We start from the raw sequence: 24,106 nt of genomic DNA on the forward strand, positions 1-24,106 counted from the left end.
TTCAAACATTTTACTAGGAATACATCCTGCTGAGTATTTGGTGTGTATACTGAGGCTAACGTTACTCTGATACTCCCAATATTTCCTTTCAAAAAAAGGAATCTACCTTCTGGGTCGGCACAGACCTGTGAGCACGTCCATGGCACCTTTCCTGAGATCATTATTGTCACTCCTTTGGTTTTACCATTCACACAGGTAGAATGGTACACCAAGGGGAAAAATTTATTTTTTAGTAATGGTGTTCTTACTTCCTTAAAATGTGTTTCCTGTATATAGGCTATATCTATATGTGCATTCTTTAATTCAGAGATTAACATCCGCCTTTTCTCCGGTATGTTCAATCCCTTGACGTTTAGTGAGCATATTTTAATAGTATTCATGTTATGAATAGGCGGTAAGTAACCAGGGGAGAGAGAGAGAAGAAGAAGAGAAAAAAAAAAAAAAAAAAAAAAGAAAAAGCAAAAAAAAAAAAATTGGGCAAATATGGCGTCTAGTGGTCCTCGACCCAAAAAAAACCTAGACGCGTGCCCTAATAGGGTGAAGATTGGGAGACGCCGGTGAGGACTCTCCAGGCTCCATCCCCTAACCCAACCCACTACCCCCAATCAGGGGTCTTTTATTGAAAAACATTTTATTATATATATACCTGCATTTTTTAGGTGTCATATTTCCAAAAACAAAAAGGGAAGAAGGGGAGAAGAAAAGAGAAAAAAAAAAAAAAAAAGGGGGGGGGGGAGGAGAAAACTAAAAACCAAAATACTCAAAGACCCTCACACCATTGTTCCATTACTACCATTACTATGTGACGTTATTTACTATCAACTTCACAGAGTGATGAAGGTATCCCCCTCAAAACCCCTAGGGGTATCCCTATTACGTGCTTTCACCTTCACCTCTTTCGAGGCATTGGCTCTTGCATACGTTCTATGCTACTAGCCTCCTGACTCAGGTGGCATCCAGAGGAAGGGGAAGGACCCTAAAAAAAAAAAAAAAAAAAAGGAAAAAAAAGGGGGGGGGGAGGGGGTTGTGACGGGCTACACTCCCCTTATCGCTTCCAGAATCATTTGGCGGGCAGAGCTTAACGTTTCCTGGCAGCCCGTCTTGTCAGGGAAGCACCGTGGTCTGTGGCGAGAGGAGGGTTCCTCTCGCGAATGCAACAAACGTTTTTGGTGCATTAATGGAGCCATTGTGTTTTTTTTTTTTTTTTAATTTTTTTTTTATGCATTTTCTCTTAAGCATCTCCTTGTGCTGCGCAGGATAGAGACCAAAGGAATTCCTGTGATTTTGGTAGCCCTGAGATGGCTTGTCAACAATAGTATGCCGATGTGGTGTGGTTGGTCACGGACACTCCCTGGCGGTTGCCTCTAAGAGTAGATCTCCTGTCCCAGGGAAAATCTTCTGCCCTACTTACAGTTGCAAGATTTGATGGTTTGGCTATTGATAGCCAGGTTCTGAGGACCAGGGTATTGTCTAGCTTGGTGATTTCTGCAATGCTGTAAGCCACTGAATCTACTTACCGAAAGAATTATCATCGCGCTAGAAGACTTCATTGCATAGTGTGAGGCTAAGGGGGTCCGCCCTGTTTTTCTCAATAACTCAGATCCTGGCTTTCCTCAAAGGGGAAGTTGAGTGCATACTTGCCTTGTGTAACATATATGGGTCCGGTTTCTGCCCTGGTGGGTTTTTTCACCATCCTTGACTACACACTCCTTGCTTGTACCTTTTTTTGTCCATGAGGTTTGTCACGTGACACCTCTTGTGTGTTTTCTGTTCCCACAGAGGGACCTTATCCTGGTTGTTCTTCGGAAACCTCCTTTGAGAAAATTAGAGAATTTCCCTTGCTTGCGCTATCTCAGAGGGTCACCGTTTTGATCATGATCATTTTAGTGCATGTTGTGCTAGCGGTCTTGGTGTCCTGTAAGTCTGTCGGTCTTAAACAGGGATGGGGTGGTTCTCCGCCTGTGTCTGTCCTTCCTTTCGAAGGTGGTATCCAATTTGATTTTCATCTGATCATGGACATTCTCCTTTCTTCCCTGTGTCCACATTTTTTTGCTACTTTGAAGATTGCCCTGCAATACTTGGTCTGGGATGTTTGTGTGTACTTGTCCAGTGCTGCTTCCTTCTGGAGTTCGGATTCGCTTCTCGTCAATGTGGACTAATCACGTATACGCCTCGTGCCTCCTCTGCCACCGTTTACTCAATGGATTAGGCGGACCGGGCTTCAGGCTTAAGCCTTTTAGGGGTCGGGCTCCCCCTTCCCTGTTATGGCACACTCTATCAAGGCAATTTATTGTCTTGTGGGCATTCCAAAATCAGGTGTCTGTCTCTGGTTTGCAAGGTGGGTACCTAGTCTATGCATGCCTTTACCAACTTTTGCAGTTGTTAGTTTTTGCCTCTTCAGATGCTTGTATTGGCTTTTAAGTTTTTTGGAGGCTATTAGAGGTTCCTTGTTTCCTCAGTGGGGATTTCTTTTAAGTGGGCTGTCTGGTTTGCCTGTTGGCTCCTGTTTTTACACCCCACCTCTCATTGAGGCACTGCTTTGTTACGTTCCTATGGTCAAAAATGAAGAGAAGCGGTGTCCGTCAATGAACGCAAGAGAGAACTGGATTTTTTTGATACTCGCCGTAAAATCCCTTTCTCAGAATTCATTGACTGGCACCGCACCCACCCCTCTTTTGATAGTTTTTCTTGTACTGTTTTTTGAATAACTGGCTTACCTATAGCAGAGGGGGTTTTTACCAGTTAGGACTGCCCATAGGCGGTGCTGTTCTTTTTCTGCCTAGTGCCCTGCTTCTGTAGGTGGCACTATAAACACTATGGTCAAGAATGAAGAGAAGCTGGGTCTGTCAAACTCAGAGAAAGGGATTTTAATCCCCTTATTGTCAGCCCAGACAAGAAGTTAGGAGCACATGAAATTCTGGTATATCAAAAGGTATTTTCTCTGTCGCTCATTGACAGACGCAGTCCTCTTTGATTAATATCAGTAGGGTTATACTGCCCCCTACAGGAGTAGGACACGTTCTGGCCACACCTTAGGGGCAGTCCCAGAGGGTATATCCTCTCTCTCCCTGCTACAGGATGTCAGTTTTTTTCTGCCTAGTCAGGAGTAAGGACCTAAGTTCCTTGCTGGGATCTCTGGTCCTGGCAAGCTTTTTTAGATAAATCTTTTTTAGTTAGCTTTTTCTCTCCAGTTTTTTTGTTCCTGTGAGATCTTCAAGCAATTATGCTGGATCTGGGCGACGGGCTATATGTTGAGATCCAGTGGTCACCCCAGCCGGCCTACGAGTGCGTCAGGCCCTAGCTCCGCGCTGGGTCGGCCGCGACATAGTCCCATTGCACGGGGACTGGCCCCGCGAGTTAAACGCCTCGCCAGGTCGTCCACGACCAGTCTGAATCGGAGTCGCGGCGTCCTTGTTGGCCGACAACCCCCCCACCTCGGTGGAGAGGGGTTCTGTCAGGAGTTGGTGCCCGCCTGTTCCGGTATGGTGAGTAGAATATCCCCCTTTCCCTCTGTCAGGTGGACGCGGGCCTCTCCGTGGGATGGTCGGACCCTCATGACCGGGTTCCCTTCTATCCTGTAACACACTCCTCCTAAGATGGGGTGGTCGCAATCCATCCCTGCGAGCTCCCTCACGCCGGCAGGCCGAGCCGAGTACCACTCGGGCCCAGGCCGCCCCTTCCAGCAGGCTTGGTTTGGGAGCTGACAATCCGGTGATCCCCTCGAGGGGGCCACAGGACCCTCCAATTCTCCACTCACTATTGATGCATTGTCAGCGGTTTTGGAGTCTTTTGTATCCCGGGTGGAGGTGGCCTGTCAGGGACGGGGGGCGAAAAAACGACCCCCGCCTACCCCTATTTCGTCTGACATTCCTGGTATTTCCAAACGGATTGCTAGACGCTATCCGTTTGAAGAATCCCTCCTTAATAAATGGACGGAACCACCGTCGGTGGATTCGCCGATTTCCAGACTAAATAAAGCTACTGTTATCCCGTTGGAGGACGCTCCGTCTTTTCGGGATCCGGTGGACCGTAAGGCGGAATCTATATCCCGCTCTATATTTTCCCTGATAGGGTCAGCCTTTAGACCAGTGTTTACCATTGCTCTGGTTTCACAAACATTGACAGAGTGGACCAAGTTGTTACGCCTCGATCTGGAGAGGAGGAGTCTCTCCCTGGCAGTATCGGACTTGCTGGAGCAGATGGTACAAGGGCTACAGTTTGTCTGTGACGCCGCCCTGGACGCCGTTCCATTAATGGGGCGCGTATCGATCTCGGCGGTGGTCCTTCGGCGTATGCTGTGGTTAAAATGCTGGTCGGCGGATCAAGCTTCCAAAAAAGCCTTGGCTAATCTCCCTTTTCAAGGGGATCGCCTGTTTGAAGCCACCTTGGATGAGATCATCAAGGGTCTCACGGGTGGCAAGAGCACCTTTCTACCACAGGCTACTAAGGGGAAAGGACCTCGTCGCAGACGGGGACCTTCCCTTTCTGCTCGTAAAAAGTTTTTTCGCTCCTCTGGGGCGGGCGATAAGGCGAAGTCCTCCAAAGCCCCCCCAGGGGGTTTAAAAGGGCGCTGGTCGGGTAAACAAAGGTCAGGCTCTTCCAGACCTGAAGATAAGACCACTACAGCCTGAAGGTGCGCCCCCACCCATATCTGGGGTGGGGGGACGTCTTCACCGGTTTCCGGACCCATGGCTTTCCAGGATTCCAGACAAGTGGGTTCAAGAGGTCATACGGTCGGGATACAAGATCGAGTTTCGATCACTTCCACCGGTGCAGTTCTTCCCTTCCAATATCCGACTATCCCCGGATCGCTTAGAAGCTTTGCGGGGGGCAGTGACGGATTTGATGCAACAAGGAGTAATGGTCCACATTCCTTGGACAGAACGTTTTCAGGGGTTCTATTCGAACCTATTCACAATACCCAGAAAAGAGGGCAAGGTGCGTCCAATTCTGGACTTGAGAGCGCTCAATCATTTTGTCCGGGTGCAAAAATTCAAGATGGGAGTCCATTCGCACAGTGGTGGCCTCCCTGCATCAGGGGGATTTTCTGGCGTCCATAGACATCAAGGATGCCTATCTTCACATTCCCATTTACGCAGGACATCAGCGTTTCCTTCGCTTTGTCGTAGGAGAGAACCATTATCCGTTTGCAGCGTTACCCTTTGGTCTCGCCTCTGCCCCCCAGGTCTTCACAAAGGTCTTGGCCCCAGTTTTGGCGCTGTTGCGACAGCGGGGCATTTCGGTTCTAGGCTACCTAGACGACCTTCTTCTCCGTGCGGAGTCTCCGCAGGCTCTGTTGCTAAACTTGGAGATCACTATGATCTCTTTGGAAGAGTTCGGGTGGCTGGTGAACCTGCAGAAATCATCCCTGGTCCCCACCAGGAGACTGAACTATCTGGGCCTAACTTTGGATACATCCTTGGCAAAAGTGTTTCTCCCGGCGGAGAAACTCCAGAAGATTCAGTCGACGACTCAGTTATTATTGACTGTCAACTGGCCTTCCCTGCGGACTTGCATGAGGCTTCTGGGACTGATGGTGGCCTCCTTCGAGGCAGTACCATTTGCCCAGTCTCATACCCGGATTCTTCAAAAGGAGATTCTTCTCAAATGGAACCGGAATCCCGATTCCCTGGACAATCGGATCCGGCTGAGCGAACGGACCAGGGAATCTCTGGTTTGGTGGCTTCGGTCGCCGATGCTCAGCCAGGGGAAGTCCAATTCTTCCAATCTATTGGACGATTGTCACCACGGATGCCAGTCTATCCGGGTGGGGGTTCTCGGCAGACGATCTGCTCAGGGGCTTTGGTCCCTGGAAGAATCCAGGTTACCGATAAATGTATTGGAACTGAGAGCGATCAGACTTTGTCTGATTCACTGGACCGAGCAGCTACGGGGCAGCCCGGTACGGATCCAGTCGGACAATGCCACGGCCGTGGCTTATGTCAATCACCAGGGGGGCACCAAGAGTGTCCTGGCGGCCATAGAAGTGGCCGCATCCTTCGTTGGGCGGAACGATTTGTTCCAGCTCTCTCCGCGGTATTCATTCCGGGGGTGGAAAATTGGCAGGCAGATTTTCTCAGCCGTCAGATTCTGGATCAAGGGGAATGGTCTCTTCATCCAGAGGTATTTCACCAATTGTGCCTTTGTTGGGGCACCCTGGATGTGGATCTGTTGGCATCTCGGCTCAACAGGAAGGTGCGGAGGTTTGTAGCCCGCTCCCGCGATCCTCTAGCGGACGCCGCAGACGCGCTGGTCGCCCCGTCGGGGCAGTATCAGCTACTGTATGCCTTCCCTCTCAAGTTGCTGCCGAAACTTCTTCGCAGGATAGAGGTGGAGGGAATTCCAGTTATCCTTGTGGCTCCGGACTGGCCTCGTTGGGCCTGGTACGCCGACTTGGTCAGGCTGGTCGCGGACGCTCCTTGGCGACTTCCCCTCAGGGAGGATCTACTGTCTCAGGGACCGATCTTCCATCCTGCTTTACGATCGCTGGCTTTGACGGCCTGGCTGTTGAGACCCAGTCAATGAGCGACAGAGAAAATTGGATTTTTGACTTACCGTAAAATCCTTTTCTCTTAAGCTCATTGACAGACGCAGTACCCGCCCCTCTATTTTTGAGTTGGGTTGGGTTAAATTCTCTGACACTGCTTTGTTACATAACTGACATCCTGTAGCAGGGAGAGAGAGGATATACCCTCTGGGACTGCCCCTAAGGTGTGGCCAGAACGTTTTTCCTGCCTAGTGTCCTACTCCTGTAGGGGCCAGTATAACCCTACTGATATTAATCAGAGGACTGCGTCTGTCAATGAGCTTAAGAGAAAAGGATTTTACGGTAAGTCAAAAATCCAATTTTTGTGTACTTGCGGATTTTTAATGGTATACTGTACACTTGTATTTGAGACACAAACTAAATATTTTATCTTCACCATACCATACAAAACACAGGCTGAGCATTCATGCCTGTGCATTGTGCGATCGCACATTTGACCGCCACTTCTGCCTAGAGCACGAAGGTACTCGGGCGCTTTCCTCTGACCTTTCCCCGCGAGGACTTTGTGACAGGACAGTTAACACCTGAGTTGCTGTGCACTCCTTCTGGACATGCCCTCCAGGAGATCACATTCACCCACCTGTAGCTATGGCGGAAATCAAGCAAAAGGGATCCATTGCAAGAACTCGGGAGCACATTCGCTCTGCCTAAGGCCTGCACAACATTCAACCTAGGGGTGATGATGCTTCCTCAGTGGAGCAGATCTCAATTTTAACATCAGTCTCTGCATCTGATTCTAGTTCTATTTTAAGCATGTAACAAGTGGCCTGACAAAGGCAGGTTTTTTTTTCTACAACCATTTCTCAATGTCTCAGACAACTAATGACTTTATTATAGCCATCTCTGTCTAAGGCTTCAAAACACTATGCCCTTTCCCCAACTTCCCTGTCTCTACCTGAGTTGGATCCCTGAAATGCCCAGCCTAGAAGAGGTGGACATTAGAAGGGACTGAAGAGGACCTGGAAGGTGCGGAATCACCCCTAGACTCCTACACACCTTAAGTTGCAACTTCCTGCAGTATGCTTGCTAATGTGAATATGCTCACTTCTGTTGTGTGCAAAAGCATAGCCATTGTTGCAGTTGATTCTCCTCCCTCTTGCTTTGCCTCTTTCTGTACAAAGAGACCTGATAAAACCAAAAACACCTTTCTCGTTAATGAGCAAATAGACTGGGTGTTCTGTAACAATTGGGTCAATCCAGAAAACATTTTTCCTCTTCAGGAGCCAAGTGATGTATTGCTTGGGGCAGATCCACATCTAGGAACTGTTGCCTTGTTGGTATAAGGGGTGGTTCACTGACTCCGGTGGAGAGACACTGACCAATGGGTAAGTGAGTGTTTCCTGGGTATTCAGGCACTAAGCCTCTGTGGCCCAGTTTTGTAAAGCCACCACCTGGTCCTCTGTTCATATCTTCTCAAACATCTGCCAGGTGGATGTTCAATGACCAGCAGCTGCAGCTTTTGGCTGCAATCTTCTTGCAGAAGCACTCTGTAGTTTGCTCTGGTTACATTTTTTTAGGCCTGTTTTTATCAATTCTGTTTGCCTAGTTCTTTGCCCACCATTCTCAATGATTGCTTGGAGATGTCCCCAGGTCTATAAATACTCAGCCTGTCTCCTGTGCTGTACAATTTAAGGTAGGGGGGTTTTTGGCTTGCTGTAAATTCAATATCTTAGAGTACAGGGCACAGGCCACCCTCTTTTCTATTCTTTGGTTAATCTGAATTGCTTGCTATAAAACTGAGGGCTCACAAAGTAGGGGAAGGCTTATAGGGGAGGCAACCGGAAAAAGACTTGAGTAGAATTCCAGGTTTCAATGCACTTCTAAATAAACTGCTCAAAAAACAGTAAAGGAACACTTTTTAATCAGAGTATAGCATCAAGTTATTTAAACTCCTAGGATATTGATATGGTCAGAAGAGTAGCAGAGGGGGTTGTTAATCTGTTTCAGATGCTTTGGTATTAAATTAACAAGTGCACTAGCTGGGCAACAATGAGATGACCTCCAAAACAAAAATGGTTTTACAGGTAAAGGCCACTGGCATTTTTTTCCCTACTCATCGTTTGACTCTGTTTCACTAGTTTTGCATTTGGCTAGGGTCAGTGTCGCTACTGGCAGCATGAGGCGATACATGGACCCTATAGAGTTTGCACAGTCAGTCCAACTCCTCCAGAATGGCACATCAAATCGTACCATTGCCGGAAGGATTGCCATGTCTCCCAGCACAGTCTCAAGAGCATGGAGCAGACTCCAGGAGACAGGCAGTTACTCTAGGAGAGCTGGACAGGGCCATAGAAGGTCCTTAACCCGTCAGCAGGACCGGTATCTGCTCCTTTGTGCAAAGAGGAACAGGATCAGTGATGCTGGAGCCCTACAAAATGTCGTCCAGCAGGCTACTGGTGTGAATGTCTCTGACCAAACAATCAGAAACCGAATTCACGAGGGTGGCCTGAAGGCCTGACGTCCTAAATGGTCCCTGTGCTCCCTGCCCAGCACTGTGGAGCTCGATTGGAATTTACCATTGAACACCATAATTGACAGGCCTGCCACTGGCACCCTGTGCTTTTCACAGATGAGAGCAGGTTCACCATAAACAATGTGAAAGTGTCTGGAGAAGCCATCAAGAACGTTATGCTACCTGTAACCTCATTCAGCATGACCGGTTTGGTGATGGATCGGTGATGTCTTTGAATTCAGCCCTCTGTAGGTTGATAATTTTCATTTCCATCATATAATGTGGCAACCTTTCGTTCCTAATACATTACCCAGTCCATATCAGTGTAGATATCCAGCATGATATTTTTCCCTATTGAGAACTGATGTGTTTTTAAAGTGTTCCTTAATTTTCTTTTTGAGCAGTGTATTTAGTTTAAAAGATATACTGACTCCGCCTCCTGAAACTCCTCCTCTTGAGCACATTTGTAGTTCAGAAGTCAGGCTTTGTAAAATGTTTGACATGGCAGGGCATAGTGAATGTGTCACTTGTGCCCTGTCTCCCTCTCCCGTCCCCATGGGGGGGCTATGCAATTGGGGCACCTGGCGTCCTGAGGGGGTAGCAATAGTACCTTGTCTCTTGCTGGGTCTTGTTGTAGATCCTTGAGGCCTTCATTATGGGGGTCCCTGGCCGCATGGCTCTGTGGGGGGCGCCATCTTGAGTGTGGGCAATGTGCAGATTTTCCCCATTGACTTGTATGGGGCAGCCATTTTCCCTTAGCTTCCTATTAAAATGTATTGGCAACCATTTTTGTGTAGTTTATACTGCACTGGCAGCGTGACCTTTTTACATCCAGGCCAAGGTTACTTCCTGTGATGCTTCTTCCTGCTGCAGGCCGAGATTACTTCCTGTGTCTCTCTCCATGCTGCAGTGGCCTTTCAAGAGGGTTCTCTCTGGAGGTGGTACTGTACTGGGGTCTTTACGGGCATATCCCTAAACACTCTGCTGTTAGTGTATATTAAAGGGGGACTCTGCAGACCGCGGCGATCGACGGTGGGAACCGCGATCGGCACTTCCTAAAGTGACAGTACTCCGTTTTCTTGTACTTTACTTATGGAGTCCCAGGCTGTGATTTCACCCTCTGACCTACTCTGTGCGACTCCCGGACATTACAGATTGCAGTCGCTGGACGCGATTTCAGCAGCTCTGGAAAGCCTGGCATTAAAAGTTGATTTTGTCATGAAAAAGGTTACTAGCCGGAAACTGCCGCTGCCTTCTCCATCAATGGTGGAGTCCTCTGATTCAGAGACTGATGTGGTCGCCACGGACGCACCCCTACCTGAATGGTCCTCGCAGCCAGATGGGGAAGAGGACCTGTCTTCAGCTGCAGCGTAGGAAGGCACTTTAGTGTAAGCCCTGATTGTTTCAGTGAAGGAAATTTTAAAAATGACTGATAAGCCCACTCCAGGGACGCGAGTCGCCTTTGGCTCCCGTAAGATGCAAAAATCGGGCAAGGTTTTTCCCAGTCCCGACACTTTTCATGATATTGTGAATGACCAATGGCGGCACGTTAAGCACGTGCTAGTGGTGCCAAAACGCTTTAAACTCCGGTATCCTTTTGCTGGTATGGTCTCCAACCCTTGGACGGTGCCACCAAAGGTGGATCATCCTGTTTCCAGGTTGAACACATCTACTATTGTGCCCGTGGAAGATTCCCCGGTTTTTACGGATCTGGTGGACAGGCGGGTGGAATCCCTTTCCTGCCATCTTCACATGTTGGCGGGTTCCATTTTGAAACCGGTCTTTGTATCTGTTTTAGTATGACAGATGGTTACAGAATGGATTCGGGTTCTGAAAGGGAACTTGAACTCTGTCGTGGTTCCCCCAGAACTGATGGAACTTTTGGACCAGATGGCCCAGGCCCTGGTGTTCCTGTGTGATGCGTCCCTGGATGCGGCTCCCCTGGTGGCCATAGTTTTGGCTGTGGGAATTGTGCTGCGGCGCATGGTTTGGCTGAAGAGCTGGTCGGCTGACCAAGCTTCCAAGAAATCCCTGACAGATCTCCCTTTTCTGGGAGAGCGTTTGTTTGGCGACTCACTGTATAAGTTGATCAAGGGTCTGACTGGCGGAAAGAGCTCTCTTCTTCCTCAATCCTCCAAAGGTAAAACACCCACGTTACTAAGCGGGGTCCTTCCTTTACTGCTCATGGATGTTTTTTTCGTGCCCCTGGATCGCAAGAGAAAGGTAAGCCATTCAGAGCTTCTGGAGGGGCTAAGAAGCACTGGGGCAGGTCCAAGGCCAGTCAGTCCGGTGCTGCGGACAAGTCCTCTTCAACATGAAGGGGCGCCCTCACCTGTTTCTAGGGTGGGGGGAAGTCTGCGCTTCTTTCAGGAACCCTGGACTTCCTTCGTTCAAGACGTCGGTGGTGGCATCCTTGAATCAGGGGGATTTTCTGGCCTCCATCAATATCAAAGATGTGTATTTCCACTTCCCCATATTCAAGGGATTCCTCCGCTTTGTGGTGGCAGAGGAGCATTTTCAATTTGTGGGGTTACCCTTTGGTTTCGCCTCCACTACCATGGTTTTTACCAAGGTCCTGGCCCCTGTGCTGGCCTTGTTACGTCAGCGAGGAATCTCAATTTTGGGATATCTGGACAATCTCCTGTTGTGAGAAGACTCTCATTCGGATCTGTTGACTAACATCTCTATTACAGTTTAGACCCTTCAAGAATTCGGGTGGACGATCAATTTCAAGAAATCTGCTCCAACGCCATTCGTCCGGGTCACTTATCTGGGGCTGACTCTCGGCTCTGGCGAGGGTCTTTCTCCCCTTGGAAAATCTTCAGAAGTTGGAAAGGGCGATAAGGTTGCTGATGGAAACCGATCAGTCCTCCTTGCGGGTTTGCATGAGGGCCCTGGGCCTGATGGTATCAACCTTCGAAGCAGTCCATTTGCTCAGTCTTACTCGAGACGTCTGCAGAAAGAGATTCTGGCAAAATGGAACAGGGATCCCCGATCATTGGACCAGAAGATTAGATTGAGCCATCTCACGAAGTCGACTCTATCCTGGTGATTCCATTCACCTGTTCTGTGTCAGGACAAGTCCTTCCTGCCGCTGTTCTGGACGGTGGTCACCACGGTCGCCAGCCTATCAGGCTGGGGTGGAGTGCTTGGGAAACTCTGTGCCCAGGGGACTTGGGGGACAGAAGAGTCCTCCTTTCCGATCAATATTCTGGAGTTGAGGGCGATTTAAGCTTTGCCTGCTCCACTGGACGAGTCGGCTACGTGGCTCTCCGGTTCGGCTACAGTTGGACAATGCCACGGTTGTGGCTTACATCAATCATCAAGGGGGCACCACGAGTGTCCTGGCAGCCAAGGAGATGGCCGAGATTCTGGTTTGGGCAGAAGCCAATGTTCTGGCTTTTTCTGCAGTCCACATTCTGGGTGTGGAGAATTGGCAACCCTATTACCTGAGTCGTCAGGTGTTGGATAAAGGGGAATGGTCCCTTCATCCGGAGGTGTTTCACCTCCTGTGTGCCCGATGGGGGACTCCGGAGGTGGATCTGTTTGCGTCTCGCCTCAACAGAAAAGTTCAGCGGTTTGTGGCCAGTTCTCGGGATCCTCTGGCCGACGCCACAGACGCTCTGGTGGCTCCTTGGAGCCAGTAGCGGATGATTTATACCTTCCTCCGCTCCTGCTAAGGTTTCTTCGCCGGCTAGCGGTGGAAGGCATTATGGTCGTTCTGGTGGCACCAGACTGGCCTCGGCGGTCTTGGTACGCAGACCTGGTACAAATGGTCGGGGATCCTCCATGGCGACTTCCTCTGTGGGAAGATTTGCTGTCTCATGGACTGATCTTCAATCCTGCTTTACGGTCGCTGGCTTTAACGGCTAGGCCAGTGTTTTTCAACTCCAGTCCTCAGGGCACACTAACAGGCCAGGTTTGCAAGAAAACTGAAATACATCACAGGTGATATAATTTGCTGCTCAGTGATTGCAGTACTCTAGTCTGCATCTCCCCAAGGTAATACCTAAAATCTGGCCTGTTAGTGTGCCCTGAGGACCGGAGTTGAGAAACACTGGGCTAGGCTGTTGAAAGCAAGGTGTTGAGGGATAGGGGCCTCTCTGACTCGGTGATTCCTACCCTCTTGAAGGCCAGGAAGATCTATCATCGTACATAGATATCATACATTTCATGGTGTGAATCGCGGCAGCTACGCCCTCGCTCGTTCATCGGTTTCCATTTGCTGTGAGACAACGAGGAAAATCAATCACTCGCCTGATTTTTTCATATAGTGTGTAACACACTTAAGGCTGGCTAAACTAGGTTTTGTCATTTAGACTGTGGGTGGATTCCTCCACTCACACTGTACAGTGCAGATGGATGAATTAACCAGCTGGGCTATTTCATTCTGACAACCATCACCAGCTGTGATCATAACCAATGATTTTCCACCCAGCTTTGGTTTTTCATTCAAAGGATGTCGGGTGAGAAAGGCCAACCGGGCCACCCACTAAGTGAATTTTGGCTGGCTCATCAGGAACTAGTTTAAATTCAACAGTGGGGTGATTTACTAGTACTGGAAAGTGCAAAATCTGGTGCAGCTCTGCATCCAAACCAATCATCTTCCAGGTTATTTTGTCAATGCTCAAGTTGGTAACCCTGTACAGGTTCACCAGATTTTTCACTCCAGTTTTGGTAAATAAACCTCAGTGTGTATCAAAGGTACAGCGCTTTCAATGTGGGTGATTTTTAGTTTCTCATTCCTTTCTTACATGTAAATTGTATGATGTGGGGAATGATTTGAGATGGAGGTAACTAGTAACCACTACCCCATTAAGTGATCCCAGAGGAATACCACCTGTTGAGGAGAGATCCATATCCCTCAGGGAAACCGTTTACTTAGACCTGGTGGTAATACATGGGTCTAAGCATAAGGTGAGAGGCCATCTTTGGGTGATGGTGGTGGAAGCACTAGCACTTTGAAGCACCTGTCCAGCACGTATTTCAGCATATGTTGCACAGAGAGGATTAAGCTCCTTAATGGACTGATCTATTTTGAACATTTTGAACATTTCACTGCACTATTATAAGAATTGTATTCTTTATATGAATTAAGTAGCACATTGTCACCTTGAAAAGCAAGTGAAAGGAGTCACACATACATTTATTTATTTATTTTTATTTTTTTTACAGATAACTTTGGTGGAAACCATAGCGGTTTTCCTGTGCATAGTTCAAATTCTAGATTTTAGCAATAATTTCTGAAACCTAGAAATGGAAAACAATGGCTCAGGAAAATTCTGCATGTTTGTATGCAGTCTGCATTACATTCCCTTTGCTTTTATGCCTTAGTGAGGATAATCTAATTGTGTTTTGAGTTCCAAGGGTTTATGTCTGACAAGAATAACAATAAAAGGTAGACCTGGGTATGACAGCTGATACTAGATTTCTTTCAATTGATACTAAGAATTTTCAGTGCACCGTTTGTTGTCTGCTTTATTGTTTTATCCTAAACCCCCAAGATTTAAAAAATTGAAAATGTTCCCTAAACTGACCTTTTTTTGCACCACGGTAGTGTCAGTTGCACTCTAATGGCTACTGCGGTGTCTCTGACATGTATGCTCAACCACCTTTATCCCACTATCCATTCAGATTAGATTGCCTTGCTTCAAAGTCAAACCAAGGTTACAATGCCTTTTTCAGCTTGTGTTTGGGATTGGGGGTTTCCCTAGGGCTAGGCATACAGGAAAGGATTTGGAGAGTTATGCCTCGTACACACTATTTATTTATTTATTTTATTTTTTGAACCCAGCGGGCTGAAGGGGAAAAAAATGACTGCTCAGGTTGGAACCACTGTACTAACTATGCGATGTTAATACAGCGATCTCCCCTGCTGTTCTATTGTTTTCTGAAAGGGGGGAGGCCCTGCCAGAACGCTCCCGTCAACACTCTCAGCTGATCAGCAGACCTTTCTTGGTCATGCCCCTTCGACAGAAGCCAGCTGAACCGGCTGCATTATACACAGCTGAATGTTGGAAGGTTTCTATTGAACTTGCTGATGCTGCCTGACATATGGCCCGTGTGTACTAGCCTTAAGGATGGTGCTAAGTTCCGATGCACATTTAGTTTCAGCCCTTCGACAGTGCATATAGACATAGACAAAGTATTTGTGTTTGCCAACAAATTCACCTGAGAGTTTACCCAGGAAAGAGTTAAACGCCTAAAGCCTTGGTTTCTCTACATGCTCATATTCATTTTTAAACATTTCTTGGTCCTGCTGGCCACTCTGTCTGATTTCAGGTATGCTGGTGCCCATTGGGACATGTGGAGTCTTAACAGGGTCTTCAGTTTGTGTACGCTTTTATTTAGAACCACAACCTTACATGCAACCATTACCAAGAGGGACAGGGAGCCAAAGCCATGCCTCTGCTCCACTGTGGCTTTGACTTGGTGTCCTTCTTGGGAATGGCTGCATGTAAAAATTGCTTTGGCCATGATCTGTAAGTCTGTAAAACTCTATAGGTCCCAGTGGCCACAGAGGGAGCACCTGCATATTTGCAGTCTGCCAGTACGGCGGAGGCAGTTAGTTGTGCAAGAAGAGGAGTTATTTTTAATAAGAATAGCAAGAGTATGTAAGTCACAATAATAAGCATTTCATTTTAGAAAGCATGGCTTTAATGTCTCTTTTTAACTCTCAAAGGAGTGATTAGCAGTTGTCTGCTCATTTGCAACCAAGGCTGCGTGCTGTCTTGGATATAGAATGGATTGGGTACCTATAGCAGAAGTTCCTCTAACACAATTTCTTGAAGTGATTGTAAAGTCATCTTTAATTAAAATAATAAACATGTTATACCTGCATGCTCTGTGCAATGTATTGCACAGAGCAGCCTCAAACCTCCTCTTCTGCAGTCCCCTGTTCTTCCTCTACTGTGTCTTCCCCCATAGCAAGACTCTAGTTCCCAAGTCAGGCTCTGTGTGCCTATAGACGCACACACTGTGGCTCAGCCCTGCCTCCCCAATGGCTGCCTCTGCTATCAGCAAAGCCTATGAGACCAGGAAGACAGGGAATACTTGCAGCGGGCACCGCGCTGGATCAAGAGGAGACTCGAGTAATTGTTAGGGTGGGAAGAGCAAACAGTGCAATGTTTTTTTAACTTTAATGCAGAAAATGTATTAAGGTAGAAACCCTTCAGAGTTTTCAACCACTTTAAGGCGATCAATCAAAAATGTGCAAAGAAAAGTGTGTACACTTTTGCGCTAACAGCTTACCTTGGTTTGTTGCACAAATTGTTTAACTTTCATTAACAAGCTTGTTTTAGCATGAGTTATTTCAGTTAAATGCTCTCAGACCATATGTTGCTTTTGACTGGCCATGGAACAGAATGAACTACATATACTGTATATTGCTAAACTGCCCCCTTTGTTGGTAAAAATAATTGCGCTCTTAAACATGGACCTGGCTATATTATTTATATATATATATATATATATATATATATATATATATATATATATATATATATATAATGGGGGCTCTACAATTCCCGGGCGCCAGGTCGCATTGGCAACTAGAAACTGAGTCCAGGCGCCTAGGATTTCAGCTATCTGCTATCAGGCATCGGGACGCCGCTCTGTGATGCAGAGATTTGAAATCCCAGTGGCTCCTATCCATAATTCTCTGTGTCCTGACAAGGCATTTTAATTGGTCAGCACCGTCACACACTCGACTTATGCCACTGTTGGCCCTCCTCGTTGCTGTCACCCGGCACACATCCATCTGACATCAGGTAAGAGTGCTGGGTCCGTGGCTGTGTGAGGCGGGGAAATGGTGCACCAGGTCTTGGCTCTGCACAGAATTTCATGTGTCAGCCACTCCCCATCCCACTGCTCCAGCCTGCCTGTGTGTCACTGCTTCCTCAGCCCCTGGGGGAGGTGGGAATGCAGACTGAGCCCATCCTGCCATGGCTAAGTGATGGGCACCACCTACAATTAGTTGGGGGCACACTTTACGTTTTATTGGTCAGGTGTGGGAGCCCCCCCACCCCCATAGACACGTGTGTGGGGGAGCGGAGCAGGCCACTTTCTGAGTGTATAGGAGGAAGGTGGAGGTGGGGGAGTGCCACACTTCTGGAGAATTCTTCTGTACACACCATAGAGCTGAGGGGACCTCACTGTACATATACACATCTGCCTGAGACTTTCACTCTCTCCTAACCTCTATCTCCCTCCCTCCCCTCTCTTTCCTTCTCTCTCTCTCTCACCCCCCCCTCCTCCCCTTCCCCTAACACACCCCCCCCCCCATCTCCCCTTCTCTACCTCCCTCTCCTCTTTCTTTTCTCTTCTTTCCCTTTTTATCTTTCTTTTTTTTTTTCTGGGCGCGGGGCAGATTATTTTAAAAACTGGCTCCTAACTTTTTTAGCTGGCTCCTAGATTCAAAGAAAAATTGTCTACCCCTGATTGAGATATATATCAATCAAATATAATATAGCCAGGTCCATGTCTAAGATGGATGGATGTATGTATGTATGTATTTTAAAAATTGATGCCAAATAAATCCGATAACTGTATGTCGGCAGATCTGGCCAGTGTATTACCCTTTGGTGAACTCTAATTCTTTATTACTATTTGCCCTTTATGTTTTGGTCATCTCTCTTCCTGGTTCTAATAATTGTGACTGGTTACACTGAAACAGGGGTCCTCAAACTACGGCCCTCCAGCTGTTGCAGAACTACACATCCCATGAGGCATTGTAAAACTCTGAAATTCACATACATGACTAGGCATGATGGGAATTTTAGTTCCTGAACAACTGGGTGACCATAGTAAGCATTCAGGGCTAGAGGACTGCAACATATAAATGCATTATGTATTTTTCAGGTACTCTAACCGTGGAGCAGATCTATCAGGACAGAGATCAGTTTGCCAAGCTGGTGCGTGAGGTGGCAGCTCCTGATGTTGGCCGTATGGGTATTGAGATCTTGAGCTTCACCATCAAGGTGAGAACTTCCACATGTATAAATCTATGCAGCATTAATTTGCACTTTTACATACCAAGATAAACCAGCATCCATTTTCTTTTTAAACCAGAACAGTGGGCATCTAAAAGAAAAATAATGTATTACAGCTGGACTAGCTTTTTTTTCTGTATTTTGTTAATTCTTTAAATTTTAATGAGGAATTGAGGATGGAAAAGGATCTGGGTGTCCCAGTAGATGAGACTAGCATAATATTATCATGCCTTAAAAATGGTAATTACGCAAGAGATAAAACTATTATTCTACCACTTTACAAAACTCTGGTTTGGCAAAATCTTGATTATGCCATCCAGTTTGGTCACCAATGCTCAGGAAGGATGTGCTTGAACTGGAGAGAGTCCAGAGAAGGGCAACAAAGCTAATAAAAGGACTAAAGAGCCTATGTTATAAGGAACGACTACAAGCATTAACGTTATTTTCCATTGAGAAGAGGCACTTATGAGGGGATATGATTGCAATACACAAATCTTTGAATGGTGACTCTAACATTGGGAGAAAACGCTTTAGCCTAAGCTCTCTAAAGAAGACGCATGGCCACACAATGAAGTTGGACACGAAGCAGTTCAATCTTAAACTGAAAAAGGGGTTCCTCACTGTTGGAGCAATAAGGATGTGGAACTACCAACCACAGTTGTTGGTGTCAGCCGGGAGTGTAGATAAATTCAAAAAACTTCTAGTAGTGAATAGCCACTTACAGGAATATTAAATATAGAAACACAAACGCACACATTCGCCCACACGCACACTCAGGTTTAACTGGATGAACTGGTGTCTTTACTTAACCTTTGCAACTATGTAACTTGTGTGTTTTTTTTATTTTGTGTGTATTTGCGTAGCTATGTGTATCATTGACACATGATGGAATGCAGAAAAATGAAACCTTTGTTGTCCACCTGCTTTAATGAAATTACCATCTCTAGCACTTTTCTTACTGCACACAGAGGAATCTAAATAACGAGAGAGTACTAAGAGCAAATGACTCCTACGCTTGAGGGGTGGCCTTGCGGCTGGTATCCTGAAAATGTGATTTAGGTCGAATTGTAGTAAATTCAGGCTGTGCTGCCACTCTCAACGGGTCGTGGTAACCCAAAGCAGATACTGGAAAAGAGAAATGGACAGAGGGCGCACCAGCCTAGCGCATTATCTTTAAAACAATTTATTGCAATAGACATGTATACACATTTTACTCACAAAACGATTATGAAACACGGGCCATAAGCAATGAGGGACCACCAGGGGTCTCTACTGGGCATCCTCAGCTGCCGCAGGCCGTGGAAGGATGTAGACCTCCAAAAAAACGCTTATGCGTTTGGGGGTGTTCCCCCTTCATCAGATCTCTGATGAAGGGGGAACACCCCGAAAAGCGTAAGATAATGCGCTAGGCTGGTGCGCCCTCTGTCCAGTTCTCTTTTCCAGTAACGAGAGAGTACTGTCTTGTCACTGCAGACTGGTTTTATTCTGCTGGGCAGTAGCCAGATGTGAGGCATTACATTTAAGTACTGTATGTATTTTACACAGGACTGCTTTCGTAATATAATTGATGTACTATAAGGCTTTTTTTTTTTTTATCCTTGCAGGATGTCTATGACAAGGTTGAGTACCTGAGCTCCCTGGGCAAGACACAGACTGCTGTTGTGCGAAGAGATGCTGACATTGGTGTTGCTGAAGCTGAAAGAGATGCGGGAATTAGAGTGAGTACCACCACCATGATTAACACTATCATATATCGCACATAATACAGGTAGAGATTGTGTGTTGGATAAGAGATATGGATTTATTTCTCCTATAGGAAGCCATGTGTAAAAGGGAAATGCTGGATGTCAAGTACCTGGCTGATACCAAAATAGCAGATTCCAAAAGAGAATTTGAACTTCAGAAAGCCGCATTCAGCCAGGAAGTGAATACTAAGGTAGGAGAGGAAAACACTCGCTTACTACAATATTTGTTTGCGATCTTTTTTCTTTCAAAGTTGTCATTTTGGATCTCTTGCACTCGCGTCATTTTCTCTTTTCTACAGAAAGCAGAGGCCCAGCTTGCTTACGAGTTGCAGGGAGCCAAAGAACAGCAGAAGATTCGCCAGGAAGAGATTGAGATTGAGGTGGTGCAGCGTAAAAAGCAGATTGATATTGAGGAGAAGGAAATCATACGTACAGACAAGGAGCTGATCGCCACTGTCAGAAGACCAGCAGAAGCTGAGGCATATAGGATGCAGCAGATTGCTGAAGGACAGAAGTACATACCCCTTTCCTTTTTAATCTTTCAGTCTGTGTTTCTCAGATTACCAAATTTAGCTTCTCAAAAGATGTGTGCAGGAGTTTTTACATATTTCAACATTACATCTTTCTTTGGCTGTTGAAACTAAAGATAAGGGGCTTAATAATATCACCCTCTGTCTAAGAACAATTTTGGATATGTTTTAAAGCTGATCTAAAAACAAAAATGTAACATATTGCAGCTTACCAGCCCCAGATGAGGGGGCTGTCATTTTCTTTTTTTATCTCTTTATTTTCACCTGTTAATTCTTTAAATTAGGGATGCACCAATTTCTTGTGAAAATGCTCCCAATACCCGAAACCGATACTTTGCGTTGCGATTTGCGTCCATACAGAATGAATAGTCACAAATTACACTTCAAAGAATTGCACGTGATTTGAACAGGACTGCAGTGCGATTCCTGTCCGAATCGCATGTGGTTTGCCCTACTGCTCCTGTGTGAACCCAGGCTTGTCATAGTGATTTTGAGCCTGAGTTCACACAGGCTCAAAATCACTATGACAAGCCTGCGTTCACTATGACAAGCCTGAGTTCAAACAGGAGCGGTATGGGAAACCTACCTGCATGGCTCCCAATCCAAATGTGGACATCTACGGCTGCAGCTTGGGTTCCTACTGCCTCTCCGATGGCTTTGTTCCCTGCATCTCCAGATGCTCTCTTCCCCCCAGCGGTTCCAGCCAGGAGGAGCCCAAGCCGCAGCCGCTGATGTCCCCAGTCAGATTGGGAGCCGGAGCTGGTGAAAACCCATCATGTTGGGAGATTTCCTGCACCGCTCCTGTGTGAACTCATGCCCAAAATTACTATTATGGTTCACACAGGAGCGGTGTGGGAAACTGCATGCGTTTCGGACAGGAATCGCATTGCATTCCTGTTCAAATCACATGTAATTCATTGCAGTGCGATTTTTCACCTGTTCATTTTGTATGGGCGCAAATCGCACTGCAAAGTATCGGTACTCAGTATTGGCAAGTACGTGACCCAAATTATTGGTACTCGTACTGAGCATTTTAAATTAAAAAAAAAAGGGTATCTGTGCATCCCTACTTTAACCACTTGCCGACCGCTCACATGGAGCGTACTGCGGCAAAGTGGCTCGTTATCGTCCAGCAATGTAGACCTACGTCGCTGGACTCCTCCCCTTGTGGGCGGCGCACGTGCGCCGCTGGAGGCTCGCTCTCGCTGTATTCAGTCACAGCGGGAGTGGGGCCAGGGGAGGAGAGGCGGTGATCACTGCCGCTCTTCCCTGATCGTCGCTGATCGAGTGTGGAGATCCGCCCGCTTGTGTAAACAAAGCTGGCGGATCTCCTATGTGACGGGCAGAGACAGATTACAGGATTCAGCATAGCTGAACCTGCGATCTGTGCCTGTGTCACACAGTCCCCTCCCCCCACACACGTCAGTAAGCACCAGGCATACATTAACCCCTTAGATCACCAATAAAGTTACCCCTTCCCTGCCAGTGTCATTTTTACAGTAACAGTGCATATTTATAGCACTGATTAGTGTAGTATTGTCACTGGTATCCCCAAAAGTGTCAAAAAGGGGTCCGATCTGTCCGCCGCAATGTCGCAGTCGCGCAAAAAAAATCGCAGATCGCCGCCATTACTAGTTTTTTTTTAAAAAAAACAATAAAAATGACATTTCCCGTAGTTAGTAGCTGCGATAACTTTTGCGCAAACCAATCAAAATACGCTTATTGGGTTTTTTTTTTTTTTTTTTTTTTTACCAAAAATATGTAGCAGAAAACAAATTGGCCTAAAATGTTAAAAAATTTAGATTTTTTTTTTTTTTTGGGGGGGAATTTCATATAAAAAAATGTGAAGAATATTGTTATTTTTTCAAAATTGTCGTTCCTTTTTTTGTTTATAGCGCAAAAAGTAAAAATCGCACAGGTGATCAAATACCACCAAAAGAAAGCTCTATTTGTAGGGAAAAAAAGGACATATTTAATTTGGGTACAGCGTTGCATGACCGCGCAATTGTCCGTTAAAATAACGCAGTGCTGAATCTCAAAATATGGCCTGGATAGGAATGGGGTAAAATCTTCCGGTCTTAAAGCGGTTAAAAATACGCTAATTGAGAATTTTTTTGTCAAAGACATGTAGCTAAATACATTTTGGCCTAAATATGACAAAAATTTAATATATTGGATATTTTTTAACTGTCAAAGTAGAAAAATATTGTTGTTTTTCAAAATTGTCGCTTTTTTTATTAATATCGCAAAAAATGAAAAGCGCAGAGGGGATCAAATACCACCAAAAGAAAGCTCTGTTTGTGGGGGAAAAAAGGACGTAAATTTCGTTTGAGTACGGCGTTGCATGACCGCGCAATTGTCAGTCAGTCGCACAGTGCCAAGTTGCAGAAAGTGGCCTGGACGTAAAGCAGGAAAATCCTCCGGTCCTAAAGTGGTTAAATAACACGTTTCTTGTCTCTAGGTGACTTTTGTTCATTCCTCTACTTTGTCTATCAAGGGAGCCATGGTTCTCAATAGGTTGCCCACCTGATTGTACCACAAACAGGTCTTCATCTCCATTACATCAGGAGAATCTGTAGTTTACAAAAGATATCTTGTAAGGATTCACTAGATCCCTTCCCAGGAATTAATGAGGTCACTGCATTTCTGGAAAGTTCAGCATGTATTTTCTGTACTTATTGAAAAAATCAAAACTAATTCAGTCACCACATCTTAGGACTAGTAAGTTGCAATACATTTTTTTCTTGGGTTGAGATATCCTGTAAATTGTCTTAATAACCAATGCAGGATGGTGAGTGTTTAGAACTTCTGTCAGGTTCTAATTGCCATTTGTGTTCCTGCTGAGGAGAATCGCCCTCTTTTTGTCTTGGTGACCACTGGAAAGCCAGAATCTTACAGTTTTCACCAGAACAGGTGGTGAGGAGAAATCTGTCAGTGGTGACACCTGTTCTGATAACTGTTTAGAAGGTGATTTCTCTTCCAAATATAGAATAACTGCATCTGTGGGAATAGGAAATTTCAACTGCATACACACAACAAAAACATCCCCTACTCTGTCCCAAACAATAGCAAAAATGATTTCGCTATATATACTTTGGGGTCTATTTTTTAATGGAGTCACATGTTTCACATAAGATTCAATTAGAAATAAACTGTATGTGAATCATGTGAAAATATTGATACATGGAGCCCTTTGGAAAATAAACAGGAAAGTTAAAAGCTCACTGGATTTCTGGCAGATCAATGGCCATTTTTCTGTACTTGTAGCATTTTAAAGACCTAAAACATGGAAATGTGCACCTATTGCAGATATGTACTGAATTTGTTTTCCCCCAGACATACACTGGACAGAGGACATACACTTTTGAATTTGGGGATTTTAAACTAGATACTATATATAGAAAACATGTCCTTTTTATCTTTGAATCAATATCTGTGACATTTCTGCATAGGGTTAAACAAGTGCTGATAGCTCAGGCCGAAGCTGAGAAAATCAGAAAAGTGGGAGAAGCTGACGCATCGGTTATTGAAGCTATTGGTAAAGCAGAAGCTGAGAGAATGAAACTAAAAGCTGGAGCTTATCAGAATTATGGAGAAGCTGCTAAAATGGCCCTTGTTTTGGAGTGTCTGCCTGAGGTAATGGGCCATTACAACATTGCTAAATTATATTTTCCTTTGTGTCTGGTAAAAAGAGAAGTGCGGGATTAAAAAAAAAAACTTATCTAGGTACGGGCCATACTTCTCCTTTCAATGTATCTGTACTTACCTGGAATTATTTAAATCATTGTTCATGAAATCATTTTTCTAAACCTAAAAATGTAAAGGGCACCTGTTGTGTGCTA

General features: G+C 45.9%; 1 protein-coding gene across 2 annotated transcripts in view; it reads left to right on the top strand.

The window, feature by feature from the left end:
* Positions 1 to 24,106, top strand: part of FLOT2 (flotillin 2) — a 102,567-nt gene that overhangs the window by 73,129 nt on the left and 5,332 nt on the right. For both annotated transcript variants that reach the window (XM_082244838.1, XM_082244837.1), the window contains exons 5-9: positions 17,859 to 17,977; positions 19,594 to 19,707; positions 19,806 to 19,925; positions 20,034 to 20,248; positions 23,717 to 23,900. In XM_082244838.1, the coding sequence (XP_082100964.1) occupies positions 17,859 to 17,977; positions 19,594 to 19,707; positions 19,806 to 19,925; positions 20,034 to 20,248; positions 23,717 to 23,900 (752 nt within the window). The remainder of the gene's footprint in view (positions 1 to 17,858; positions 17,978 to 19,593; positions 19,708 to 19,805; positions 19,926 to 20,033; positions 20,249 to 23,716; positions 23,901 to 24,106) is intronic.

The sequence above is a fragment of the Pelophylax lessonae genome (genome assembly GCF_965119305.1).
Source record: "Pelophylax lessonae genome assembly, chromosome: 2".
Taxonomy (NCBI): Eukaryota; Metazoa; Chordata; class Amphibia; order Anura; family Ranidae; genus Pelophylax; species Pelophylax lessonae.